General features: G+C 42.2%; 1 protein-coding gene across 2 annotated transcripts in view; it reads left to right on the top strand.

Annotated features, from left to right (window-relative positions):
• CERT1 (ceramide transporter 1) overlaps window positions 1-22,127 on the top strand; it is a 164,189-nt gene extending 142,062 nt beyond the window's left edge. For both annotated transcript variants that reach the window (XM_077462546.1, XM_077462547.1), the window contains 3 exons: window positions 5,079-5,205; window positions 19,609-19,746; window positions 21,403-22,127. In XM_077462546.1, coding sequence (XP_077318672.1) covers window positions 5,079-5,205; window positions 19,609-19,736 — 255 coding nt within the window. In that variant the 3' untranslated portion in view covers window positions 19,737-19,746; window positions 21,403-22,127. The remainder of the gene's footprint in view (window positions 1-5,078; window positions 5,206-19,608; window positions 19,747-21,402) is intronic.
• The last annotated feature ends 961 nt before the right edge of the window (window positions 22,128-23,088 follow it).

The following is a 23,088-nucleotide window of genomic DNA, read 5'->3' as shown; positions in this document are numbered from 1 at the left end:
ATATATATTTGGACAAACACACTTTTCATACTATTGGCTCTGTATGGCACCAGAATAAAATTTAAAACGAAACCATCCCAATGAATTTGAAGTGAAGACTTTTTTAACTTTAATTCAAGGGGTTGAACATAAATATGAAGTACAAATGTTTTGGAACTGCAACTATTTTTATACAGCCCCCCTATTTTCTGGGACTCGAATATAATCAAAATGTTCATTTTTAATATTTTATTGAGTCCTTTATTGGCGATGACTGCCTGAACTCAGGAAGCCATGGACATTACCAACAACTGGGTTTCCTCCTATCTGATGCTTTGCCAAGCTCTAATTGCAGCTGTCTTCAGTTCTCTGTGGGTCTTTCTGCCTTAAGTTTTGCCTTCAGCAAGTGAAATGCATGCTCCATTGGGTTGAGATCAGGTGATTGACTTGGCCATTGCAGAATATTCCACTTTTCCTTCTAAAGCTCCTTGATTGCTTTTGAAGTGTGTTTTGGATCATTGTCCATCTGTACTGTGAAGTGCCGTCCAATCAACTTTGCTGCATTTGGCTGAATCTGTGCTGACAGTATATCTCTAAACACTGCAGAATTTTTTTCACTTTCCCCTGTCGTTCTGGTACAGATTAATCTTAGTTTCATCAGTCCAAAGAATGAACTAGTCTTTTCATTTTTTTTTATTTATTTTTTTGACAGTCTAATCTGGCTTTTCTATTCTAAAGGCTTATGAATGGTTTGCACCTTATGATGAACCCTCTGTATTTGCTCTCATGGAGTCTTCTCTTGATTCTAGATTTTGACAATATACTCACCACCTGGAGGGTGTCCTTTACTTGTCTGGATGTAGTGAATGGGTTTTTCTTTGGAGCAACCTGAGATCATCCACCACTGTTGTGTTCTGTGGACATCCAGGCCTTTTTATATGGCTAAGCTCACCAGTGTGTTCTTATTTCCTAAGAATGTACCAAACTGTTGATTTGTCCACTCCTAATGTTGCTGCTATCTCTGATGGATTTGTTTTAATTTTTGAAGCCTTACAATGGCCTGTTTCACTTGCATGGACAGCTCCTTTGAACGCATGATGTAGGTTCACAGCAATAGATTCCAAATGGAAATACCACACTTAGAATCCACTCCAGACCTTTTACCTGCTTAATTGATGAAGAAATAATGAGTAGCCCATACCTGGCCATGAAACAGCTTTTTGCTTCAATAATCTAATTACTTTTAGTCCCGTGAAAAAAAGAAAAAAAAAGCTGTAATTCCTAAACCCTTCCTCCTGATTTGGATGTCCTTGCCCTTAGATTAAACCTAAGTGTGCACTTTCTGCCCATATCCATTATATAACTATAAGTTGAATGTGTTTTGGTAAATATCTGAAAAGTCAAAAATTGTGCCTTTTTGTTGGAAAATCTTTTAACCTATCTGTAGCTTTCATTGCCACTCAATTAGGTGCCGCAAAATTAGAGTTGACATTATATCCCTGTGTCCAAGAGCATGGGGTCCTGGCTTATCCCAATTCCAATCCAGAGGGCTAGTAAATGTAAACAAAAATCTCCTTGGCTAAAGCAGGCCATAGACGCGTAAAAAACGGAAATTTTTGGTCGTTCGTATCACTAGTGTGGCAGCTGTGACGCACTATTTTTGTGTTGTAATCAAACGTACCTGATCCAACATACTGGATTTTGTTTTGAAAAATGAAACCAATGATGGTACAATCGTTTGTACCGCTTTCGTTTTTCCATCAACAGAACTTTTTGGTTTTCGAATTGCCTATGGCCTGCCTAAGCCCCAGTGGGAAGGGCCAAATGCCTAAAGGTGTGTGGTGTGCTGAAGACATGTAGGCTGAAGCAGCTCCTTATTGATCACCTGGGCTGGTCGTGAGTAGCTGGGATCCTTTCCTCTTGCACAAGGATAGTAAATGTAAACTGGTTTGGCTTGGTATGAGCCGCTTGTATAGCTGAGCACAATGAGGGGAATGGAGAAGCAGCAGGAAGTGCATGCAAGTCAACAGCGTCTCCCTTTTACAGTCCAGTTACAGGATGGGGAGGAGACCTGTAATTTGATAAACTACAGCAAAAGAAAATGAAGTGCCCTCCCCACCCCTTAGGGGGCAAGGGAGAATTGCTGCCACTTCTGTTCCATAGACTTAACCGGAAGGAAGAGAATCGCTACAAAATAAGAGTCTCCTTATCAGAACAAGTGACCCCTGTGACGAACGCGGGTGTCGGATCACTGCCCTCCTCGCTAACTGAAGGACCGGCCAACCTCACACCACGCTGTCACGTAAGAATTCCACACTCAGCTGCACCCAGCACAAAGATTTTCCAACTTGCGGGACCACAATCTAGGTGCGGGCAGCCTGAGAGTGATTGTCACTGGGCTAATTACACAATTAACCCTTTAACTGCCACCACCCCCGTTTTAAAAGACAGAGCCGGGGAGGGGGGGGGGGGGGGGGGGGGGACTCGTAACTTTAGCAATACCAATTATTATCATTTTAGAATAAGCGCCTGCAACACACACTGCTACCACAGACAGGTCTGCTCAGTGCCTTACTCTACCACAGTAGCACCTTTTTTAGAGACAGGTTTGTTTATAATTTGCATCAAGAGTTTTAAAGACAAGGTTAACACTTTTCAACATAAGGATTTATTATGAAAAGGTCCAGGTTGGTGCGAATAAAACATTTACAGAAAAAGGATGTTTCAAAAAATAAAGACAATATACAGCCACAAAGAAATAAGGTAGAATTGGGAAGGAAGAATACTTGCAATTAATGTCCGAGGGTTGATCAGAGTTTGATCGATGAGCAAAGGTGATCTGTTCTCAAACTTGGCAGATGTTCCTGCTTGGATGGTAAAAGGAGAACTGACCATTGTCTTGGCCTCTCCTCTTTTCTGTCAAATCAAAGGGGGTGTTGACAGTGACCAGTGACCAATCGTCTGGTCATCTTGTTTAGGGGTTGGTTGCTGGGAGGTGTATACACTCATGACCATGTCCCAGGTAAACTTTGTGATACATATTCATATCTCTGCCTCTCTGTTTATAGACAGAAGATATCCATTTTAGTGATCAGCATGATTTGGTTCAAAACAAGTACACACATGGCAGGTTTCCCATTTCAGGGTTTCCTAGGAGGAGTAAGGGTCCCAGTGGCTTCCCATATGACCTGACGTAGGGGTGTCTGGACTTGAAATGTTAGAAATTATCTGAGAAAACTAAATATGTCCATATTATGGCCGTGCTATGTTTACTTTGGAAGTTATAAAAGATGTTGAAGTTTCAAAAGTATACTAATCTGTCTGCACTCTGTGGTTTGAGGTATTTACGACAGGTATCTGTTGGTTCTCTGAATGGAGAGGGTGACAGTTTTATGACAGGCCTGATTATCTTGCCAGGCAACTTGAGCCTTGTTTATTGACCTAGCCTGGTTCTGCTTCCTCTGCTGGGATAACCTTTCTTTCCTTTTGAAAATGTAAAAGCTTTGGATTCCTAAGACAGGGAGGAGGGAGTTCAGATTCTTCTGTAATGTTACAAGGTAGCCATGCTGTCATGGCTGCGTTCCACACAACATGACAACTAGTTACATTTCTTGTCCCGGACGTGATATCGTTACAACCCCATCAGAAGATTTTTTTCTTTTCCTAATCTGGTGAGGACTCTGACATTTAGATTTTCCCCTATTTTCTTGTAAAAGTGGTCAACGGCCTATAGAGTGAGTTAAAGCGTTTGTTACCCCCCAGCGCTTCATATTTCTGATATGTTCCTGCTGTACCATGTATTTGTATGAGAAAGTATCCTGTTCTCTTTGTATTGCTTAATTTATGTGAAATCCTGCCAGTTGCTCTACTTTCCTATTAAAAGCTGACCACACTAAGCAGAAGAGCACATCGTGGTCATATCTCTAGGTGTGCCTGCTCTTCAATGATCAGACTGTTCCTGACATGCTTCCCCTGCACAACCATTCACTGAGAAACTGTGTACTGTTGCTTCTCCTCCCCCCAGCTCTTATGCAGCTGAGAATAAAGAGCAGAAGGGAATGTGATAACTTACAAAAAAAGGGGGGGGAGAGAGAAAGTGTGTGTGTGTGTGTGTGTGTGTGTATATATTTATTTATTCTATGTATGTTTTTTACCTTCTTTGTTTCACTTTTAAACTCAATGGGCTGTTTTATAAGGTGATTGATTTTACAATCACTTTAATCTCATCAGTGACCTAGATAACAGTAAAAAACTGAGATATTCTTTACCTTCCCCTCCAACTCAAAGCTTGAAGTGTCTGAAAATCCTTACATGTATTCCAGTGAAGTCTCAGGTGATGGATTTGAAACAAAAAACCCGACATAAGTTGTACCTGTGTATCTGCAGCACTGTATCCTAAAACGCATTTTACACAGCATCGCTCTGCAAAGCAAGAGGCGGGGATCTGACGTCTGATATGGCAGCTCTTGGGGAGGAGAGCTCTAGGCCCTGATTAGGGGAAAGGGACACACCTCACAGTAACTGGGAACATGCACAGCATTCATTCACTGTCCAGTGCAGCTGAGGCTGCAGAGTAAAGGGACTGGGGAATCTGTCAATGAGGCATCGGGGGTCTGTTTAGACCCCTAATATTTCACCAAAGCCCCCCAAATTTTGAAATATTTAAACGAGTTGTAAAAACTGACATGGTCTGCTGCCCATTGGATGCCATTCCCTGCTCTACTATTTAGTTAGGCCTTGCTAGTTAAATTCTTTTAAAAAATAGGCACTGAACCCTGGTGATATTTGATCTCTCATGTTAAAGTAGATCTCCACCCCTCAAAGGTTGCCTTCCCCTGCTCTAACCTATAGCACTGCAGTTTGGGGTCCAGCTCCATGTGGGGTCCAGCTCTGCCCTCACCACTGCAACATATGCATTACTGAGTACTCCAGTGTATGTTGCTGTGTATTGTGTCCATCTGAAGCAAAAATATGAAGTTGCCCTTTTGCATATCTTAAGTTATAGACTTGAGAACCCCCCTTCTATCACCTCTCAGAATATTTTTTAGTGAATGGGTCGCTTATTCACCAATTGGTTACATATGCGTTTTCTGTTTTAGCTCAACAGGTGTGTCCGTGCCAAAATCAACATTGCCATGATCTGTCAAACACTAGTCAGTCCACCAGAAGGCAACAAAGAAATCGGTAGAGACAACATTCAATGCAAAATTACATATGTTGCCAATGGTAAGACACTTTTCTTGTGTTAAAGCACTTCACAATGTAATCAAAGCTTGCTGATGAGGACAGTCAGTTCTAAATGCTGTGACATTTACAACCCCTGGCACTCCAAAATTGTATAAAGCTTGATGGGTGGCTTTCCTTGTCATTGTGTTTTAACATCTTAACCAGTGTGTATGTATATATTATGTATAGTATGTATGTGTAATTTTTCACTTTTTTATATTGCAGCCATTTGCTAAAATCATTTAAGTTCATTTTTTTTCCTCAATGTACACACAGCACCCCACGTTGACAGAAATGCACAGAATTGTTGACTTTTTTTGCAGATTTATTAACACTTGCCTACTGGGCACTTAAACACCCCTCCTGCTCAGACCAATTTTCAGCTTTCAGTGCTCTCACACTTTGAATGACAATTACTCAGTCATGCAACACTGTACCCAAATAATTTTGTCTTTTTTTTTTTTCCCCACAAATAGAGCTTTCTTTTGGGGGTATTTGATCACCTCTGCGGTTTTTATTTTTTGCGCTATGAATTAAAAAGGACAGAAAATTTAGAAAAACGCATTTTTCTCTAGTCGTCTGTCCAGGACAGCACTAGAGAGATAGGCTCCACCTCCAGAGGCAGGAAACACCAACCAGATCTTTAAAGGGCGGTCTCCGTCCCTTCCCCTTCAGTCTTTGTGTTTCCTCCACCGGAGGAGGAGGCTGGATCAGGAGCTCTCCTTCCCCTGACGGTGGGATAGCCCATAAGAGACGGGGAAGGAGTTCTGGGTACCTGTTGGTAACAGACATCTGAAGTCCTCCGGTCGGGTTGACAGCAGCTACGAACCGGCGTTCTCCTTCTGAAGCCCGGGGAAGGCTGTCGTTTCCCCACCTGACAATAGGTTCAAAATTGGGCGCGAAGTCAGGTGGGGGGCGGGCACAGGCATCGAGTTCCGGCCTGTGGAACGCAGGAGGAGGATAGAGGACTTCCGGCAATCCACTACCGGTTCCGGGTCGCGCGGCGAGCGTGGACGTTCGGGACCTTGGCGGCTATTTTAAAAAGCCGCGGCCACAAAGCGTTCGTGCTGCATCGCTTACGAAGGGAAATGCCTCCAGGCGGTTAGGCGTGATTCCGATCAAATATGGATGCATTGGAGAGTGGCAGTGGAGCCGAACCAGCTCAGGTAGGCAAACACAGAGGTGTCTTGTACCTACAGGGCTGGGAGAGAGGGGGGGGCAGTAATGGACTAATCAATGCAAAGGCATTCTGAAATGGTCCAGGTGTATTTTTCCTCCCTCCCTCTCTCGAACAGGATCCAGACTAAAGAGTCTTGCTAATCCTGTTAGCGGTTGGTGGGGTGCACATAGGTGTTTGGTGAAGGCATCTTATTTTGCTAAGGTTTCGCTGACGTTAGCTTGTTTGTTTTTCCCCTTCCTTCTTCTCTCCTTCTCCTGCCTTAGGCTCTGCCCAAAGAACCAGAGGTCAGGGGGGAAGAAGAGATGTCCTTCATGTATGAGTAAATTAAAAGGATGGTCTAAGCCTCTTTGTAAACCATGCATAGACAAATTGGTCTATAAGGAAGCTACGGGAGCTTGTAAGGATTTGATTTCTGGAGTACAGAAAGAAATGGAGTCCATCAAAGCAATGTTAGCGAACCTTGAAACCCCAAAACCAGCCGCAGTTCCCTCTGCTTCCACCCCAGTGGAAGGTGACGAATCAGGAGGAGGAACTTGATTCTCTGGATGGCCTAAGTGAGGCGGCATCATCCAGAGATGTTCCTGTTCAAGGGTCAAGCTCTCCCAGATACAGGCTCACTCGAGGAGGTTGATGCCTTACTGGGGGAAATTTATGAGATGCTCAAAATTAGAGAGGAGCCAGTCTCCCTGTCCTTGCATGACCGAATGTATCTGACCCTAAAAACAGATTCAGTTAGGGTCTTTCCGGTTCATAGCACACTGATAGATTCAATCAAAAAAGAGTGGGAGGAACCAGAGAAAAAGTTATTTTTCCCTAAAAGCATGAAGCAGAGATTCCCCTTCAGCGAGGACCCCTCTTGTGTTTGGAATAAAGTGCCCAAGGTAGACGCAGCTTTTTCCCAGTGTGCAAAGTCAACAGACCTCGCCTTTGAGGACATGGGTGTTCTTAAGGAACCCATGGATAAAAGGATGGAGGTACTATTGAAGAGGTCATGGGAAGTAACCATGAATAACTTAAAACCTGCAATGGCCACGACAATAGTGGCTCGCAACTTGGAGGTATGGCTGGAACAATTACAAGGCCATTTGGAAGGGGGTACCTCCAGAAAGGAAATTCTGGATTCCCTTCCTATGCTACATAAAGCAGCGGGTTATATAGCAGATGCCTCTGCGGAGTCTGTTAAATTGTCAGCCAGGACCGCTGCCCTCGTAAATTCATCTCGCAGGGCACTTTGGCTGAAGTCTTGGTCAGGAGACTCAGCCTCAAAAGTGAGGTTATGTGGCATCCCCTTTGAGGGAGACCTTTTGTTCGGGCAGGACCTTGAGAAAGTCCTGGACCGTACTGCGGACAAGAAGGCATTTCCTGTCAAATCTAAAAAGACTACAGGTAAACGCTTCTTTCGTCCTCAAAGGCAGGGACAGTCACAAGGACAGACCTCTAAGGAGTCAACCCCTAAGAAACAGTGGATGGGAGGAAAACAGAAAAGCAATCTCTTTTCCTCTTCTAAAAAAAACACGAAATCCCAGTGACTCGGTTCCTGTGGGGGGGGAGACTGGGCCAGTTCCTCCCACAGTGGGAAAACGCTACCCCAAATTCTTTTATTCTGAGGATCATCAGGGAGGGTTACAAAATACAGTTCAAACACATCCCACCTGCAAGGATGTGTCTGACCAAGCCTCCCAAAGACCCCCAGAAAGCGACAGCCTTGCTGTCGCAAATTGGCGATTTAATAGATCAGAGGGTTCTAGTGCCAGTCCCGCCACAGGAAATAAATCACGGTTTCTATTCGCACGTGTTTGTAGTAAGGAAACCGTCAGGCAAATTCCGGTTGATTTTGAATCTGAAGTTACTGAACAAGTGGGTAACTTACAAGAAATTCCGGATGGAAACAATTTTTACAGTGAGATCAGTACTCCCTCCAAATTGTTTCATGGCCTCTCTCGATCTAAGGGACGCGTATCTACACATCCCGATTCGAGAAGACTCTCAAAAGTATTTGAGGATAGCGATTCTTTGGGGAAGTCAGATTCGATACCTCCAATTCAGGGCTCTGCCATTCGGTCTGTCTTCTTCCCCCAGGATATTCACCAAGGTCCTGGCAGAAGCATTGGCTCCCCTAAGGCTGAAAGGGATCGCTGTCATACCGTACTTGGACAACCTTTTATTCTTCGCCCCCTCAAAGCTCCAACTGCAGGGAGATCTGAGGGTAGCTATCTCTTGCCTAAAAAGGCTGGGGTGGTTGATAAACGAAGAAAAGTCGCACCTTATACCAACACAGGCCATACAGTATCTAGGTTTTCTGGTGGATTCAGTGTCACAGAAAGTCTTCCTCACAGGGGAAAAAGTGGAAAAGGTGAAAGAGATGGTAACCCTCTTGAAGTCCAATCGGACAATTTCCATCCGGTCAGATATGGCAGGGTTGGGCCTATTAGTGGCAACAATCCCTGCAGTTCCTTGGGCAAGAGCTCATTTCAGGTGTCTCCAGGCCAATATTCTGAGCAGTTGGGACGGGACACGAGTCCCTGGACAGGACTATCCGTCTATCCTCAAAGACCAAAAGGTCTCTTTGGTGGTGGAAGAGAGAGGAGAACCTAGTACGGGGTCTATGGTGGTCTCCTCCAGTGTCTGTTCGCATCACCACGGATGCCAGTGCTTGGGGCTGGGGGGCCCACTTGGGGTCGAAAGTAGCCCAAGGATGCTGGGGAAGACACAGTCCCAGAGGTCGGCCAATTGGAGGGAGTTGCAGGCAATCTGGGAAGCCTTAAGGGCGTTTGCCAGGGATCTGAAGGACCACCATGTACAGGTCCTCTCGGACAGTATAGTGGCGGTTTCCTACCTAAACAAGCAGGGAGGAACAAGATGCCCGTCCTTGATCGAGCTAACAAGTACGATCATGCATTGGGCAGAAGAAAACCTAAAATCGGTTTCAGCGGTCCATCTAAAGGGGGTGGACAATCACCTGGCAGACTTTCTGAGTCGACACCGGGTGTACGAATCAGAATGGTCACTAAACAGGGAGATTTTCCAGCTGTTAGTGCGCAAATGGGGTCTTCCGGAAGTGGACTTGTTCGCCAGAAAAGCGAACACCCAGGTCCCAGTATACTTCTCCCTAGAGAGGGAGGCAGGGGCAAAAGGGATAGACGCTTTGGCACAAAGCTGGGCATTTCACATTTGCTACGCCTTCCCCCCCCCCATTCAAGCTAATTCCTCTAGTCCTGAGGAAATTTTTGCAGGAACGGACCACATTGATACTAGTGGTTCTGTATTGGCCGACGAGACCATGGTTCTCGATGCTGCTGGGCCTGACAGACGAGCCTCCCCTCATACTGCCCGAGAGAGAGGATCTGCTGTCCCAGGGTCCAGTTCTGTTACCAGAACTGCAGACCCTAAAGTTATCGGCCTGGCGTCTGAAGAGTCTCTTGAGGTCTAAGGGACTCTCGGATAGGGTAATTAAAACACTTCTTTCTAGTAGAAAGAAGGTAACTCAAGCAATTTATGTTAAATACTGGAAAGTTTTTTGTTCATGGTTGGACACTAAAAAGGTGTCTAAGTATCCCGACAGTCTTGGAGTTTTTACAAGACGGTGTGGATAAGGGACTGGCCATTAGTACCTTAAAGGTACAAATTGCGGCCCTGTCTGTTTTTTTGGATCAACCTCTGGTGGTAGACCTGCTAGTTAGCAGGTTCTTTAAGGGATTGACCAGGATTAAACCTGTTCCTTTCAAAATTTTACCCAAATGGGACCTGTCAATTGTGTTACAGGGATGGGTAAAAAAGTCTCTGGAAGAAGAACCTTCCTTGAAATGGATCACGCTTAAAACTGTGTTCCTAGTGGCTATTTCCACAGCCAGACGCATTAGCGAGCTTCAGGCACTTTCGGTGAAAGAGCCGTTTTTACAAATTTTTGAAGATAGGCTGGTGTTGCGCATGGACCCTGGGTTTTTACCCAAAGTAGTGACAAAGTTCCATAGAACACAGGAAATTGTTTTGCCTTCGTTCTGTGGGTCTCCCACTAATCCTAAGGAGGTAGAGTTTAACCAACTGGATGTGAGAGCCTGTGTCTTACAATATCTGGAGATGTCAAAAACATTAAAAAATCAGATGCATTATTTGTTTTACATGCGGGTAAAAAATTGGGGTCACAAGCTTCAAAAAATACAATTGCAAGGTGGATCAAACAAGCTATTGTAGAAGCCTACAAAGGAATGAAAATAGAATTTCCTTTTTCCCCCATGGCTCACTCCACACGGGCACTATCGACCTCATGGGCAGAGCGAGCTGGAGCAACACCAGAACAAATTTGTCGAGCAGCAACTTGGTCAAGCTACTCGACGTTTATGAAGCATTACAGATTGGACCTTATCTCAGCGCAAGACCAGGCGTTTGGGAGAAAGGTCCTCTGTATGGTGAGCTTTTTGATGTCATTTTTTTTTTTCACAAAATTCTTTGTAAAATACATTTTTGTGTGGAAAAAAAAAAAAAATGTATTTTACAAAGAATTTTGTGAAAAAAAAAAAAAAAAAAAATTGTCATTGTAATAGGTTATTTCTCTCACATGGCAAGTGTATACCACAGATGACACCCCAAAATAAATTCTGCTACTCCTGAGTATTATGATGCCACATGTGTGGGACTTTTCCACAGCCTAGCCAATTAGAGAGGCCCAACATGCAGGGAGCGCCATCACGTGTTCTTAAATGGAAGATGTTTGGAATAACCAGAACCCTTCCTAGAGCTGGCTGTCTGGCTAAACTGAGCTATTGGGGAAGTTGAGCATTGGTGAGAGGTAAAGAAAAAAACAAATCACTGTGGCTGAGCTCCAGAGATGCAGTCGGGAGATGGGAGAAAGTTGTAGAAAGTCAACCATCACTGCAGCCCTCCACCAGTCGGGGCTTTATGGCAGAGTGGTCCGACGGAAGCCTCTCCTCAGTGCAAGACACATGAGAGCCCACATGGAGTTTTCTAAAAAAAAAAAAAAAAAAACACCTGAAGGACTTCAAGATAGTGAGAAATAAGATTCTTTGGTCTGAGACCAAGATAAAATTAAGGCCAAAAAGTTCTAAGTGTTGTGTGGAGAAAACCAGGCACTGCTCATCACCTGTCAAATACAATCCCAACAGTGAAGCATGGTGGTGGCAGCATCATGCTGTGGGGGTGTTTTTCAGCTACAGGAACAGGACAACTAATTGCAATCGAGGGAAAGATGAATGTGGGCAAGCACAGGGATATCGTGGATGAAAACCACCTCCAGAGTGCTCAGGACCTCAGACTGGGCTGAAGGTTTACCTTTCAACAAGACAATGACCCCAAGCACACAGCTGAAATAACTGAGTGGCTTCACAACAATTCTGTGACTGTTCTTGATTGGCCCAGCCAGAGCCCTGACTTAAACCAAATTGAGCATCTCTGGAGAGACCTGAAAATGGCTGTCCACCAATGATTTACGTTCCTCCTTGCAGATCCTCTCCAGTTCTGTCAGATTGGCTGGTAGAGGATCCCCAAATCTAGGTGTGAAAAACTTGTTGCTGCTTTTCCAAAGACTCATGACTGTATTAGATCATGACTGAGCAAAGGGTCTGAATACTTAACACCATGTGATATTTCAGTTTTTCTTTTTTAATCTGCAAACATGTCAACCAACAATTCTGTCTTTTTCTGTCAATATGGGGTGCTGTGTGCATTGAGGGAAAATAACTTAAATGATTTTAGCAAATAACTGCAATATAACAGAGTGAAAAATTTAAGGGGGTCTGAATATGTATGTATTTTTTCACACACTTTAAGGGGAAAAAGTATTTGATCCCCTGCTGATTTTGTACATTTGCCCACTGACAAAAAATGATCAGTCTAGAATTTTAATGGTAGGTTTATTTTAAGAGAGAGAATAACAAAAATATCCAGAAATGCGCATTTCAAAAAGTTTGACATTCTATTGCGTGAAATAAGTATGTGACCCCCTTCGCAAAATATGACTTACTACGTGGTAGCAAAACCTTTGTTGGTAATCGGGTCAGATATTTCTTGTAATTGGCCACCAGGTTTGCACACTTCTCGGGAGGGATTTTGTCCCACTCCTCTTTGCAGAGCCTCTCAATCATTAAGGTTTCTAGGCTGGCGTTTGGTAGCTCGAACCTTCAGCTCCCTCCACATTTTCTATGGGATTAAGGTCTAGAGATTTGCTAGGCCTGTCCAGGACCTTAACGTGATTCTTTTTGAGCCACTCCTTCATTGCCTTTGACGTGTGTTTTGGATTGTCATGCTGGAGTACCTATCCACCACCCATTTTCATTACCCTGGCTGAGAAGGAGGTTCTCGACCAAGATTTTATGGTCCATGATCCATGGCCCTGTCCATTGTCTTTGCAGTGAAGTTGTCCTGTCCCATTAGAAGAAAAACATCCCAAAGCATAATGTTTCCACCTCCATGTTTGACGGTGGGGATGGTATTCTTGGGGTCATAAGCAGCATTTTTCCTCCAAACATGGCGAGTTGAGTTGATGCCAAAGAGCTCAATGTTGATCTCATCTGACCACAACACTGTCACTCAGTTCTCCTCTGAATCATTCAGGTGTTCATTAGCAAACTTCAGACGGTCCCGTACATGTACTTTTTTGAGCAGAAGGACCTTGCAGGCGCTGCAGGGTTTCAGTCCTTCATGACGTAGTATGTTAACAATTGTTTTCTTGGTGACTATGGTCCCAGCTGCCTTAGAATCATTGACCAGCATCTCCTGTGTAGTACTGGGCTTGTTCCTCACTTGTCTCATGATCATTGAAACTCTGCGAGGCGAGATCTTGCATGGAGCCCCAGACTGAGGGAGATTGACAGCTATTTTGTTCCATTCGCGAAAAATCATACCAACTTTTGTCGCCCTCTCACGAGCTTCTTGGATATGGACTTTGTAGACCTACACAAGGCTGGCCTGAGTTACTATCATGTCACTGACATCCGAGGACAGCTCTTTGGTCTTAGCCATGGTGGAGAGATTGGAATCTGATTGCTCCTGTGGACAGGTGTCTTTTATACGGGTAACAAGGTGAGATTAGGAGCACTCCCTTTTTAACTGTGCTCCTAATCTCAGCTAGTTGCCTGTATAGACACCTGTGTGCCAGAAATCTTGCTGATAGATCAAATACTTTAATTTTAAAATGCCAATCTATTTTAACTTTTTTGAAATGCATTTGTTTGGATTTTGTCTCTCACTGTTAAAATAAACCTACCATTAAAATTATAGACTGATCATTTTTGTCAGTGGGCAAATGTACAAAATCAGCAGGGGATCAAATACTTTTCTCTCACTATGTCATTACTTTGATGTTTTAGTATTGGGATTATGGCAGCAGCTAGCAGTCATAACCCTGGTATTTTTTTTTTTTTTCTGTGGGCGATTTGGTATCTAAGTGATCCTAGCAAGCGGATTCACTACGGGGGGGGCGAGAGGTGACACTTGGTTCTATGCCCTTAGAGGACAAGAGTGACCTCCAACAACGCTTCTGATCTTCAGGCAGATCGACAGGATTTTTATGATGGGTTTTTTTGTTTGTTTTTTTAAAGGTAAAAGATCAGGAGTTTTTGACCCCAGATCTCTCAATGAAGACCTTTTTATGCTTATTTCTATTACAAGCGATGTTTACTTTCCTTGTAATAGGAATAAAAGTAATCAAAAAAAAAAAAAAAACATGAATGTGCCTCATCCCTCCGTGCTCGTGCGCAGAGGCGAACGCATACACTAGTCGCGCCTGCATATGTAATAGGTGTTTAAACCACACGTGAGGTATCGCTGGAGTGAGAATAATTTTGAAGCCTTACATGTTGATTTTCTATTTACTTGACATAACATCCTATTTTTACATTATAAAAAAACAATTGTGCAAACTTTACTTTTTTGGAAAAAAACTTCAATTTTTTTCCAACAAAATTGTGTTTGAAAGACTGCTGTGCAAATACAATGTGACTTAAAATATTGCCATTTTATGCTCTAGGGTCTCTGCTAAAAAAAAGTTTGGGGGTTGTAATTCTTTAGCAAAAAATACTAATTTTAACCCCTTCCCACCAAGCGTACGCAGATCTGCGTACTCTGCTTCCGGGGGGTATACCGGGATGATGCCCACACAACTGCAGGCATCATCCTGGTACCGTTTTTTTCCAGCGGGCAATTGGCTATCCAGCCATAACAACCAAATCGGCTAAAAGCCGCTCGGCTGTTATGCCGAAGGAGCGGGAGGGGACGTCCCCCCTCCTGCCGCTGTTACCAGTGCTCCCGATCGATCGCACCGATTCAACATCCGATGCCTCCAGCTGCTGGGGAGGAACTGGAATGAAGCCGTAATTTGCTTCGTTCCAGTATCTTAATAGTAAACACGGAAGCGATGTCATGACGTCACTTCCCGTTTACTCGGCTGCCAATGGTGTCGGTTTTAAAAAAAATATACGGTATTCAGAATCGCAGTTTTCGGCAATCTGAATAAATTGAAGTGTTAAGGAGGGATGGGGGGTCTTTTTAGATCCCCGATCCCTCCATAAAGAGTACCTGTCACCACCTATTACTGTCACAAGGGATGTTTACATTCCTTGTGACAGCAATAAAAGTGATACATTTTTTTTTTTTAAACAATTTTGTCATTTTAAAATAAAATAAAAAAATTTTTTTAAAGCGCCCGCTGTCCCCGCGAGCTCGCGAAGCAAAGAAAACTCATACGGAAGTCGCGCCCGCATATGTAAACGGTGTTCAAATCACACATGTGAGGTATCGCTGCGATCGTCGGAGCGAGAGCAATAATTCTAGCACTAGACCTCCTCTGTAACGCTAACCTGGTAACCGTAAAAATTTTTTTTAAAGTGTCGCCTATTGAGATTTTTAGGTACCGTACTTTGTCGTCAATCCACGAGTGCGTGCAATTATAAAGTGTGACATGTTTGGTATCTATTTACTCGGCGTAGCATTATCTTTCACCGTATGCAAAAAAATTGGGCTAAATTTACTGTTTCGTTTTTTTTTTTTTTTTTTTTTTTTTATTCATTTAAGTGTCCCTTTTCCCAAAAAATTGCGTTTTAAAATACCGCGTGACATAAAATATTGCAAAAATCGCTGTTTTATTCTCTAGAGTCTCTGCTAAAAAAAATATATATAATGTTTGGGGGTTACAAGTAATTTTCTAGCAAAAAATATGTATTTTATCTTGTAAACACCAAATGCCAAAAATACTTTTAGTCATGAAAGGGTTAAACTTGTAAGCAAAGTTCCAGAAAAGGCCTGGTCAGTAAGTGGTTAAAGTTTGAGGATACTATATGATGCTTAACCACTTCAGCCCCGGAAGGCTTTGCCCCCTGTGACAATGTCCCACACTCTACTTGAGTGCTTCTGTCAATCTATCGCTTCCTAAGTCCTGGAATACGAGTCCAATGGATCTGGCTATAGTAACCCCCAAGAACCAGACAAAACCAGTCATGGAGTACATCAGGAATAGCCTTCTTTGAGATCTCACACAAATATATACACAAGGATGACAATACAAACTGTAACCAGAAACCTAATTAACATGAGCCAATTACCAATCATTTAGACAACCTAGGTGACTCAGAGGCATGACCCCTTAGGGCAGACTTGCCGTCTTTTAGCTCGGGAGACATAATCAATATTATCATAAATAAAAACACAAACTTTCTCAATAGCAGAAGCTAATTACAATTAACAATGCAAACCGTAGACTGCCCGGCTCCTACCCAGCTCTGGAGGCCTGTGATCAGCTCTTTAATGTGTGTGTGTGTGTGTGTGTGTGTGTGTGTGTGTGTGTATATATGTATGTATGTATATATATATATATATATATATATATATATATATATATATATATATATATATATATATATATATCTCTATATATCTCTATATCTCTATCTCTATGGACAATAGAAGAAGACGAAAGCAGCAATCACTAAATGAGTTGGCTCTCACTGATATAAACAACAAAATAAGGGTGTGATGCGCTAATTTCCAAATAAATAAATAGCCACAATAATGACAAAAACAATGTGCAAATATATTCAAAAATGAAAAAAATTATTTAAAGTGCAACCATGCATTAATAAATCAGAAGGTGACTATGTGCATCATATATATAGGATATGCTGCAATAAATCGCAAGGTGACTATGTGCACAAAAAATCATAAGGTTTGCCACAAACACCAGAATTCATACACAAAACAGTGTAAAAATAATTAAATGTGTAAAAAATGAAACAGATAGTGACAGATGATAATGTGAACAATAAAACAAAATCTCAATCCAAGTGACAGCAGTGAATCGCATTAAAGTGTCCCATACATAATCAGATCAGATAGTGCAATTCGGTAAACACACTGGGTTAAAAGTGCAACGTGCTGGGCCAACAATCCTTCAGTGATGATCCATGCAAATGATGCTAATGCTATGCAATTACCTCACCGCTGTAAGGTAAAACAGCGAAAATAATTCTGGACGCCCAGGTAGCAAGGGATGAACACAAAATTTAAAACTACTCACAAGAGAGGTAGGAATATACACATTGACAAACAGCAGCAGACCGGATATGAACGTCACTTCCGGGTTCCTACGCGTTACGTCGTCAAGACTTCAACTGGGATATTTTCAAAGGGTACCGGAAGTGGTTTATGTGTGTGTGTGTATGTATGTGTGTGTGTGTGTGTGTGTGTATATGTATATGCATGTATATGTATGTGTGTATATGCATGTATGTGTGTATATGGAGAGAGAGACTGCGTTCCATGGGCCCTCCCGTCACACCCCCTTAATGAAAAAGATACTAAAGCGCTGGTATGGACCCTAATGAGTAGTGAAACAATCTAGTTCAGCTGCCTCTATTTAGCGTGCTCTGGTAATACAAAAGTACAAAGATTAATTTATATGAAGGTGCGCTTAAACCTACTTAATATCGCACAACACCAATACTTTGCATCCAGAAATATAACTGTATATCAACAATTGTGCTTACTATGTGGGGAAAAAAAGCTAAAAATAACAATTTCATCCAACAGTGTATTGATTACACAACACGTGTAAAAAAAAAAAAATTAAATAAAAAAATCCAATTATATATGCACTCACAACCCAAGAGTAATGGTCCCAAACCACCTTCAAGTAATCAAAAAAAACTCAGTCAGTGATAATCTCCAAATCACATATCCCCGCTCCGATGGGATTGTAGACTCCCTTGGTTTAAAAGGTATGTTCCAGCTGGTAATTTCTAAGGGAATTGCTCACAAACATAAATACACATTACACAATGTTGTATATTTCAATATACCCCAAAGCAATAGACTGATACTCACATTTAGCGGGGCTGAAAGCACGCTTATAAAGCGATCAGAGATGCTCGCAGGCTTCCTCCTCATTACACACCCGGCGTAGTGAAACTCTGAGGCTGATGTCACTGGCTCCTCCCAACACTTTGTCACAGGTCACGTGACTTTCTCAAAGGACAGGCCATTTTTTGTGATACGGCACTGCGTCTTTTTTTTTCCTCGCAAATAGAGCTTTCTTTTGGTGGTATTTGATCACCTCTGCGGTTTATTTTTTGTACTATAAAGAGTGCCAATTTTTTTTGGGGGGGGGGGGGGGGGGAGAAATATTAACATTTTGCTATAATATCCGTCAAAAATATTTATAAAAAAATTAAGCTTCCTCAGTTTAGGCCAAAATATATTCTACATATTTTCCGTAAAAAGATTGAAATAAGCGTATATTGGTTTGCGCAGAAGTTATAGCATCTACAAAAGAGGGAATATATTTTGACGTTTTTTTTTTTTTTTTTACTAGTAATAGCTGCGATCTGCAATTTTCGGCGGGACTGCGATGGACAGATTGAACACTTTTGAGACCTTTGACCTTTATACAGCGATCAGTGCTATAAAAATGCACTGATTACTGTGTAAATGTCACTGACAGGGAAGGGATAACAGGGTGCAATCAAGGGGTTAAATGTGTTCCCTCATGAGTGTTTCTAATGGTATAGGGATGTGACTGACTAGAGGAGCCAGATCGCTGCTGGTAGGAACATATGATCTGGCTCACCTCTCCTGACCGAATAGGGATTTGTAGGTTTACACGCATACACATCCATCCCCATTCTTGCTCTCGTGCCCGCCGGCCACACGCGTCGGGTCCACCATCGTGCCTCAAGCGCGCCCGCTACAGCTGTTTAAAGGGCCGACTTACAGCTATAGTACATAGAAAAAAGGGGTCGGGACTTTAAATGAGGTGTCTATATTGTAGCTAGTCGAAGGAGTCAAAGTAAAGCATAAACAAATATTTATTTGTTTGCCATGATTGAGTAGGTACATGGCAGACAATACATGCAATAATGACACATAGTGTAACCAATCATGTATCCAAAAACATTTACATGTTAAAAACATGAATAGAATATACAATAGTATTGTCCTCAATCATAAAAATCATTATTATAACAGTTATAATCCATGGCATTGCCTGAATCCAAATACCATGTAAGTACATGGTGTTTGGATTCAGGCAATGCCGTGAATTATAATTGCTATATTATGATTTTTATCCCGACCCCTTTTTTTCTATGTACTTGAACAGGGATGGAGATGCATATTACTGTGCATCTCATTTAAAGTCCCAAAAGCCCCCTCTATTGCGACTTACAGCTACAGCGATTTTGTGCAGGAGAGCCAACCTGTCACAGTACAATGGCACTGGTTGGTATGCATAACCACGAGCCAAAGGCTGCATTTCCACATTTATAAAACTGGTCCCAAGGAACTTATTCTCCCTTTAGAGCTGCTCATAAGATCACCATCCTGCTATTTATGTAAACTAAATCTCCTTAAATTTTTAGCAAGTTAACATGTTTTCAACATGTGCTATGAGGGAGGCTGTTACAGCTGAAACGTGTACACTTGTTACCAGTGTGTGTTTGTATGTAGCCAATAAAGATTCAGATTTTACATTACACGGAATTGCCCGGCTTGAATTTACCATCAATGTACTTCCAAAATTCACTTTCAGTATGCCTAAATCTGCAGCTTTCTGGTGATCCTGCCATGAAGGTCCTTGTTAGGAACAATAGCGGAATAATGGCATAATGCTCAGTACACATAAATTGTGTAAATATTTGAGATCCTAAATAAAACTTAAGCTTGGCATGTCTGTATAGGATATGAGTACCGGGTTGTTTAATCTACTGACCTTTCTCTTTCAGTGAATCCTGGAGGATGGGCCCCTGCATCAGTTCTAAGAGCAGTGGCCAAGCGCGAATACCCCAAATTTCTTAAAAGGTTTACAACGTACGTGCAGGAGAAAACCTCAGGCAAACCAATTATTTTCTAATATTTGCCAGGTGAGAATATAATCTGGTTTTATCCAGCTAATAAAGATGATTTTGATCAGCCAGAAGGAAGAGGGGCATAAAGTGCTTCTTCCTTACTGAGTGCACTGTAAGGTTTGGCAGAAAACTCAAAACCTCATATTTTTGGGAGTTGAATGTACAACTGCAGGTTGGCCAGTAGATGGAAAGTGGATTAGATGCTGCAATATCGTTGCTGTTGAAGTGAGATTACAGATGCAGGGGAATGCTTTGCTTTCAATAAATCGGCATACTAATGGACTTGAAACATGAAAAGGAGAAGAAAAACACAAATGTATAGCATGGAAAAGCAGGAAGTGGGGAATGTTTTTGTGTAACAAGCTAATATGACTGCCCCCTCTATACATGTGTAATGACAACCTTTTACATAGAAGCTAAGATTTAAAAATGTTAATGGACACTTAACGGCTTATTCACATAAAGCTTAATGCTTTTATGTGTATATTACAAAAAGAAACTGAGCAGTACTGATTAATGCTTGGAAGCAAACCTGTGATTTTTTTTTTTTTTTCCCATGCAGGGCAAAGCAATAGTAAGTATATGAAAACATAAGACTTCAGTGCAGAAAGCATAGGCAGCTTGCAGTAGGTAAATGTACAGGACGCCTAAAAAACTAGTGCAGTGCCTCCAAAACAGAATATTACAAGCTTAAAACCTAATGTTCCAAAATATCAATGTAAATAAAGTCCAAATATGTGATGAATATCAGCGCAGAGAAAGTGTCTTCCACCAAGTAACGGAAATCTTCACACGTGAGCAACGTGGGTCAGGAGCTACACACTGATGTCTCCCCATCACTTCCAGTGCACTGTTTCATTTGTCTTATCTTTTTTTTTATTTGACATCTATACCTTTTTTAATATACTGCATGTGGTCCCCTGCTTATGACTCTGTGCAGTGAGTGGTTTCCCAGACCATATCAAGTAAACCACCTGACTGTCCCCAGTGGTGAAGTGGTATGTTGGTGTGGTTGACCACGTGTGAGGGATCCTTTTTAATACAAATGCACATGTTGCCACTTTCCTCGCAGCTTAAATGCAGGCACCCGGCTGTGACAGCTTGCACGAGCAACGCTGTGCTTTGTGAATGGTCCCACAGTCTTCTGGGATCTGTGACGTGTCCCAGAAGATCTCGAGGAGGGAGGGGTAGATAACTTCCCCTCAGATCGCTTGGCCAGTGATGGCGAACCTTGGCACCCCAGATGTTTTGTAACTACAATTTTCATGCTCAACTACACTGCAGAGTGCATGAGCATAGTGCAAAATGTAGTTCTAAAACATCTGGGGTGCCTAGGTGATCTAAACAGAAGTGGGAAGCGGGTACCTGTCAAAACTAGGTTACCCACCCCCCAAAAAGACATGTCAAATTAGGTAGGGGGAGGCGACTTAAAGTGGAACCTTTTGGGTGCAGCTTGACTTTAAGCGACTCCTTCTCTTCTGCTGAACATATTTGCATTCTTTTCACTCCCCTCTTGTGATGTCATATTGGTGGGAGGGAAGAAAAATACTAGGACCAGGCACTGTCTAGGTTTTGTGAGCATAACAATCCCCTTCCTTAATTTGAAGTTCTGTTGACTGGAGAGAGAATCCTTTTGGAACTTTCACCGATCATGTTTATTTTTATTTCCAGAGAGAAGAGTAGAGGCAGTAAGAACATTCCACATTGGACAAGATGGTAAAATAGACCTCAAGATGGAACCCGGGATCTTTTGCCTTTTCCCCATGATGAAAGCCTTGTCCTGAGGACAGCCGGGTGTATCACAAGACTGAACACTAACCATCTCCTGCTAGGCCTTCTTGCAGAATTTCTATGTAAATTATAACCACGTACTGAAGTACATGTTTGTCTCCTCTGTTCTTATCCTTTTCTGTTTTGCTTGCTTGCTCTGAAGGGTCATGGAAAATGATTTTCCTAAGGACTGAGGCTTTAAATTTCTACAACCAGAAACTGCTTACATACCATAGGCCTGTAAACCTAACAAAGCCATAATGTCTTGTGTTTATGCGAATAGCTGTGCAACTAAACACATGGGGCGTTTTTAAGGTTGTTAGAAAACAGTGCTTGGAAAGGTGAAGAGGGATTTTGAGTTTTGCTTTCTTTATTTTTATTTTTCTCTCTCAGCTAGTTTGTTGCTAGCTGTGGTGATGGTTCTGTAATTCACTGTAATAACTGAGGGCTCTTATCTATGGCTTTGCCTTTCTTTGTGAATCTCCAATGAAGACTGCAAAGTCTGAAGGAGTTCTCTAATATCCAAGAAAGCTTTATTTTTTTTTCTCTAAGAAATCTATATATTTCTATTTGTATTTTTAGTTGTGTTAATATCTTTAAAGCAAAAATTGTGTTCTGTAACTTAATCCAGAAATTTCAAGATGATTTCTTGAGCTCATGGTAATCTGCTTGACATGGACCACGTCCTGGCTATGCCAGTCTTGTGGAGTTTTTAGAATGTGCAATCTTAATGTACCTGTCAGCCATAAATAGAGTAGAAAGCCATTTTGTGGATTACATCAATGTTCCCTGTATTCACTGATGGCGGGTGAAATGATTTCCTGCTTTGTCCAAAACATTGGCCTGTCCAACAAAATGTCTCCTTCCACTCAGTATGCACACATCATACACTCTAATGTGTGAATGGGTTGATCAGATATGCGTTTTGCTGTGGTGTGATTTGAGCTGTTTTTTTATTTTTTTATTTTTTTTTCTTCCCTTAGTTTGACTCTACGGTATATTTTTGCTCTACACAGTGGGGCTGGTCATGTTGTGCATGTGAGGCAGTTCATTCAGGACCTGTGACCCTGTCTGAGGTATATAGCACAAAGGACGGGCACTTTTTCTGAATGAGTGGGCTGGCTGAAGGTCGGTATTGCTACCTAAAATGTGCATAGGGTGACTAAAAAATAACTGAATTAAAACCCAATTGAAGTCATGGGCATAGATATGCAGACAGATGGGCATTGTACTGACAATTTCTAGTCTTGCATGCTTCTTCTTTTTTTTTTTTTTTTTTTTTTTTTTTGTTTTTTTGCTTTTGTTACAGCAGCTACAGAGGGTATTATAAACATGATTGTGTGGTCCAATAGGCACCAGAAGTGACCCACTGCTCTCATTTATTGACACAGACCTGGTTAGACAGACCCCCTTCTTTGCAGTACTGTCTGTATAAGAACACTTTTGCAAAGGGGTGGAGGGAAGGGGAGTGGTTGGTACTCTGCTCTGCCAGCACAAACCACTGCAGGGAAAGGTAGAAATCTGTATTTTCTGAGTGTAAAGGGTACGTTGGGGTATGTATGAATTGGTCACAATATAACAAGCAGG

The sequence above is a fragment of the Lithobates pipiens genome, unplaced genomic scaffold (assembly GCF_037356315.1).
Source record: "Lithobates pipiens isolate NorthernLeopardFrog02 unplaced genomic scaffold, aLitPip1_a1.2 Scaffold_3, whole genome shotgun sequence".
NCBI classification, from domain to species: Eukaryota; Metazoa; Chordata; class Amphibia; order Anura; family Ranidae; genus Lithobates; species Lithobates pipiens.
Note: the sequence above shows the minus strand (reverse complement) of the source record. Positions and strands in the feature narration are given on the sequence as shown.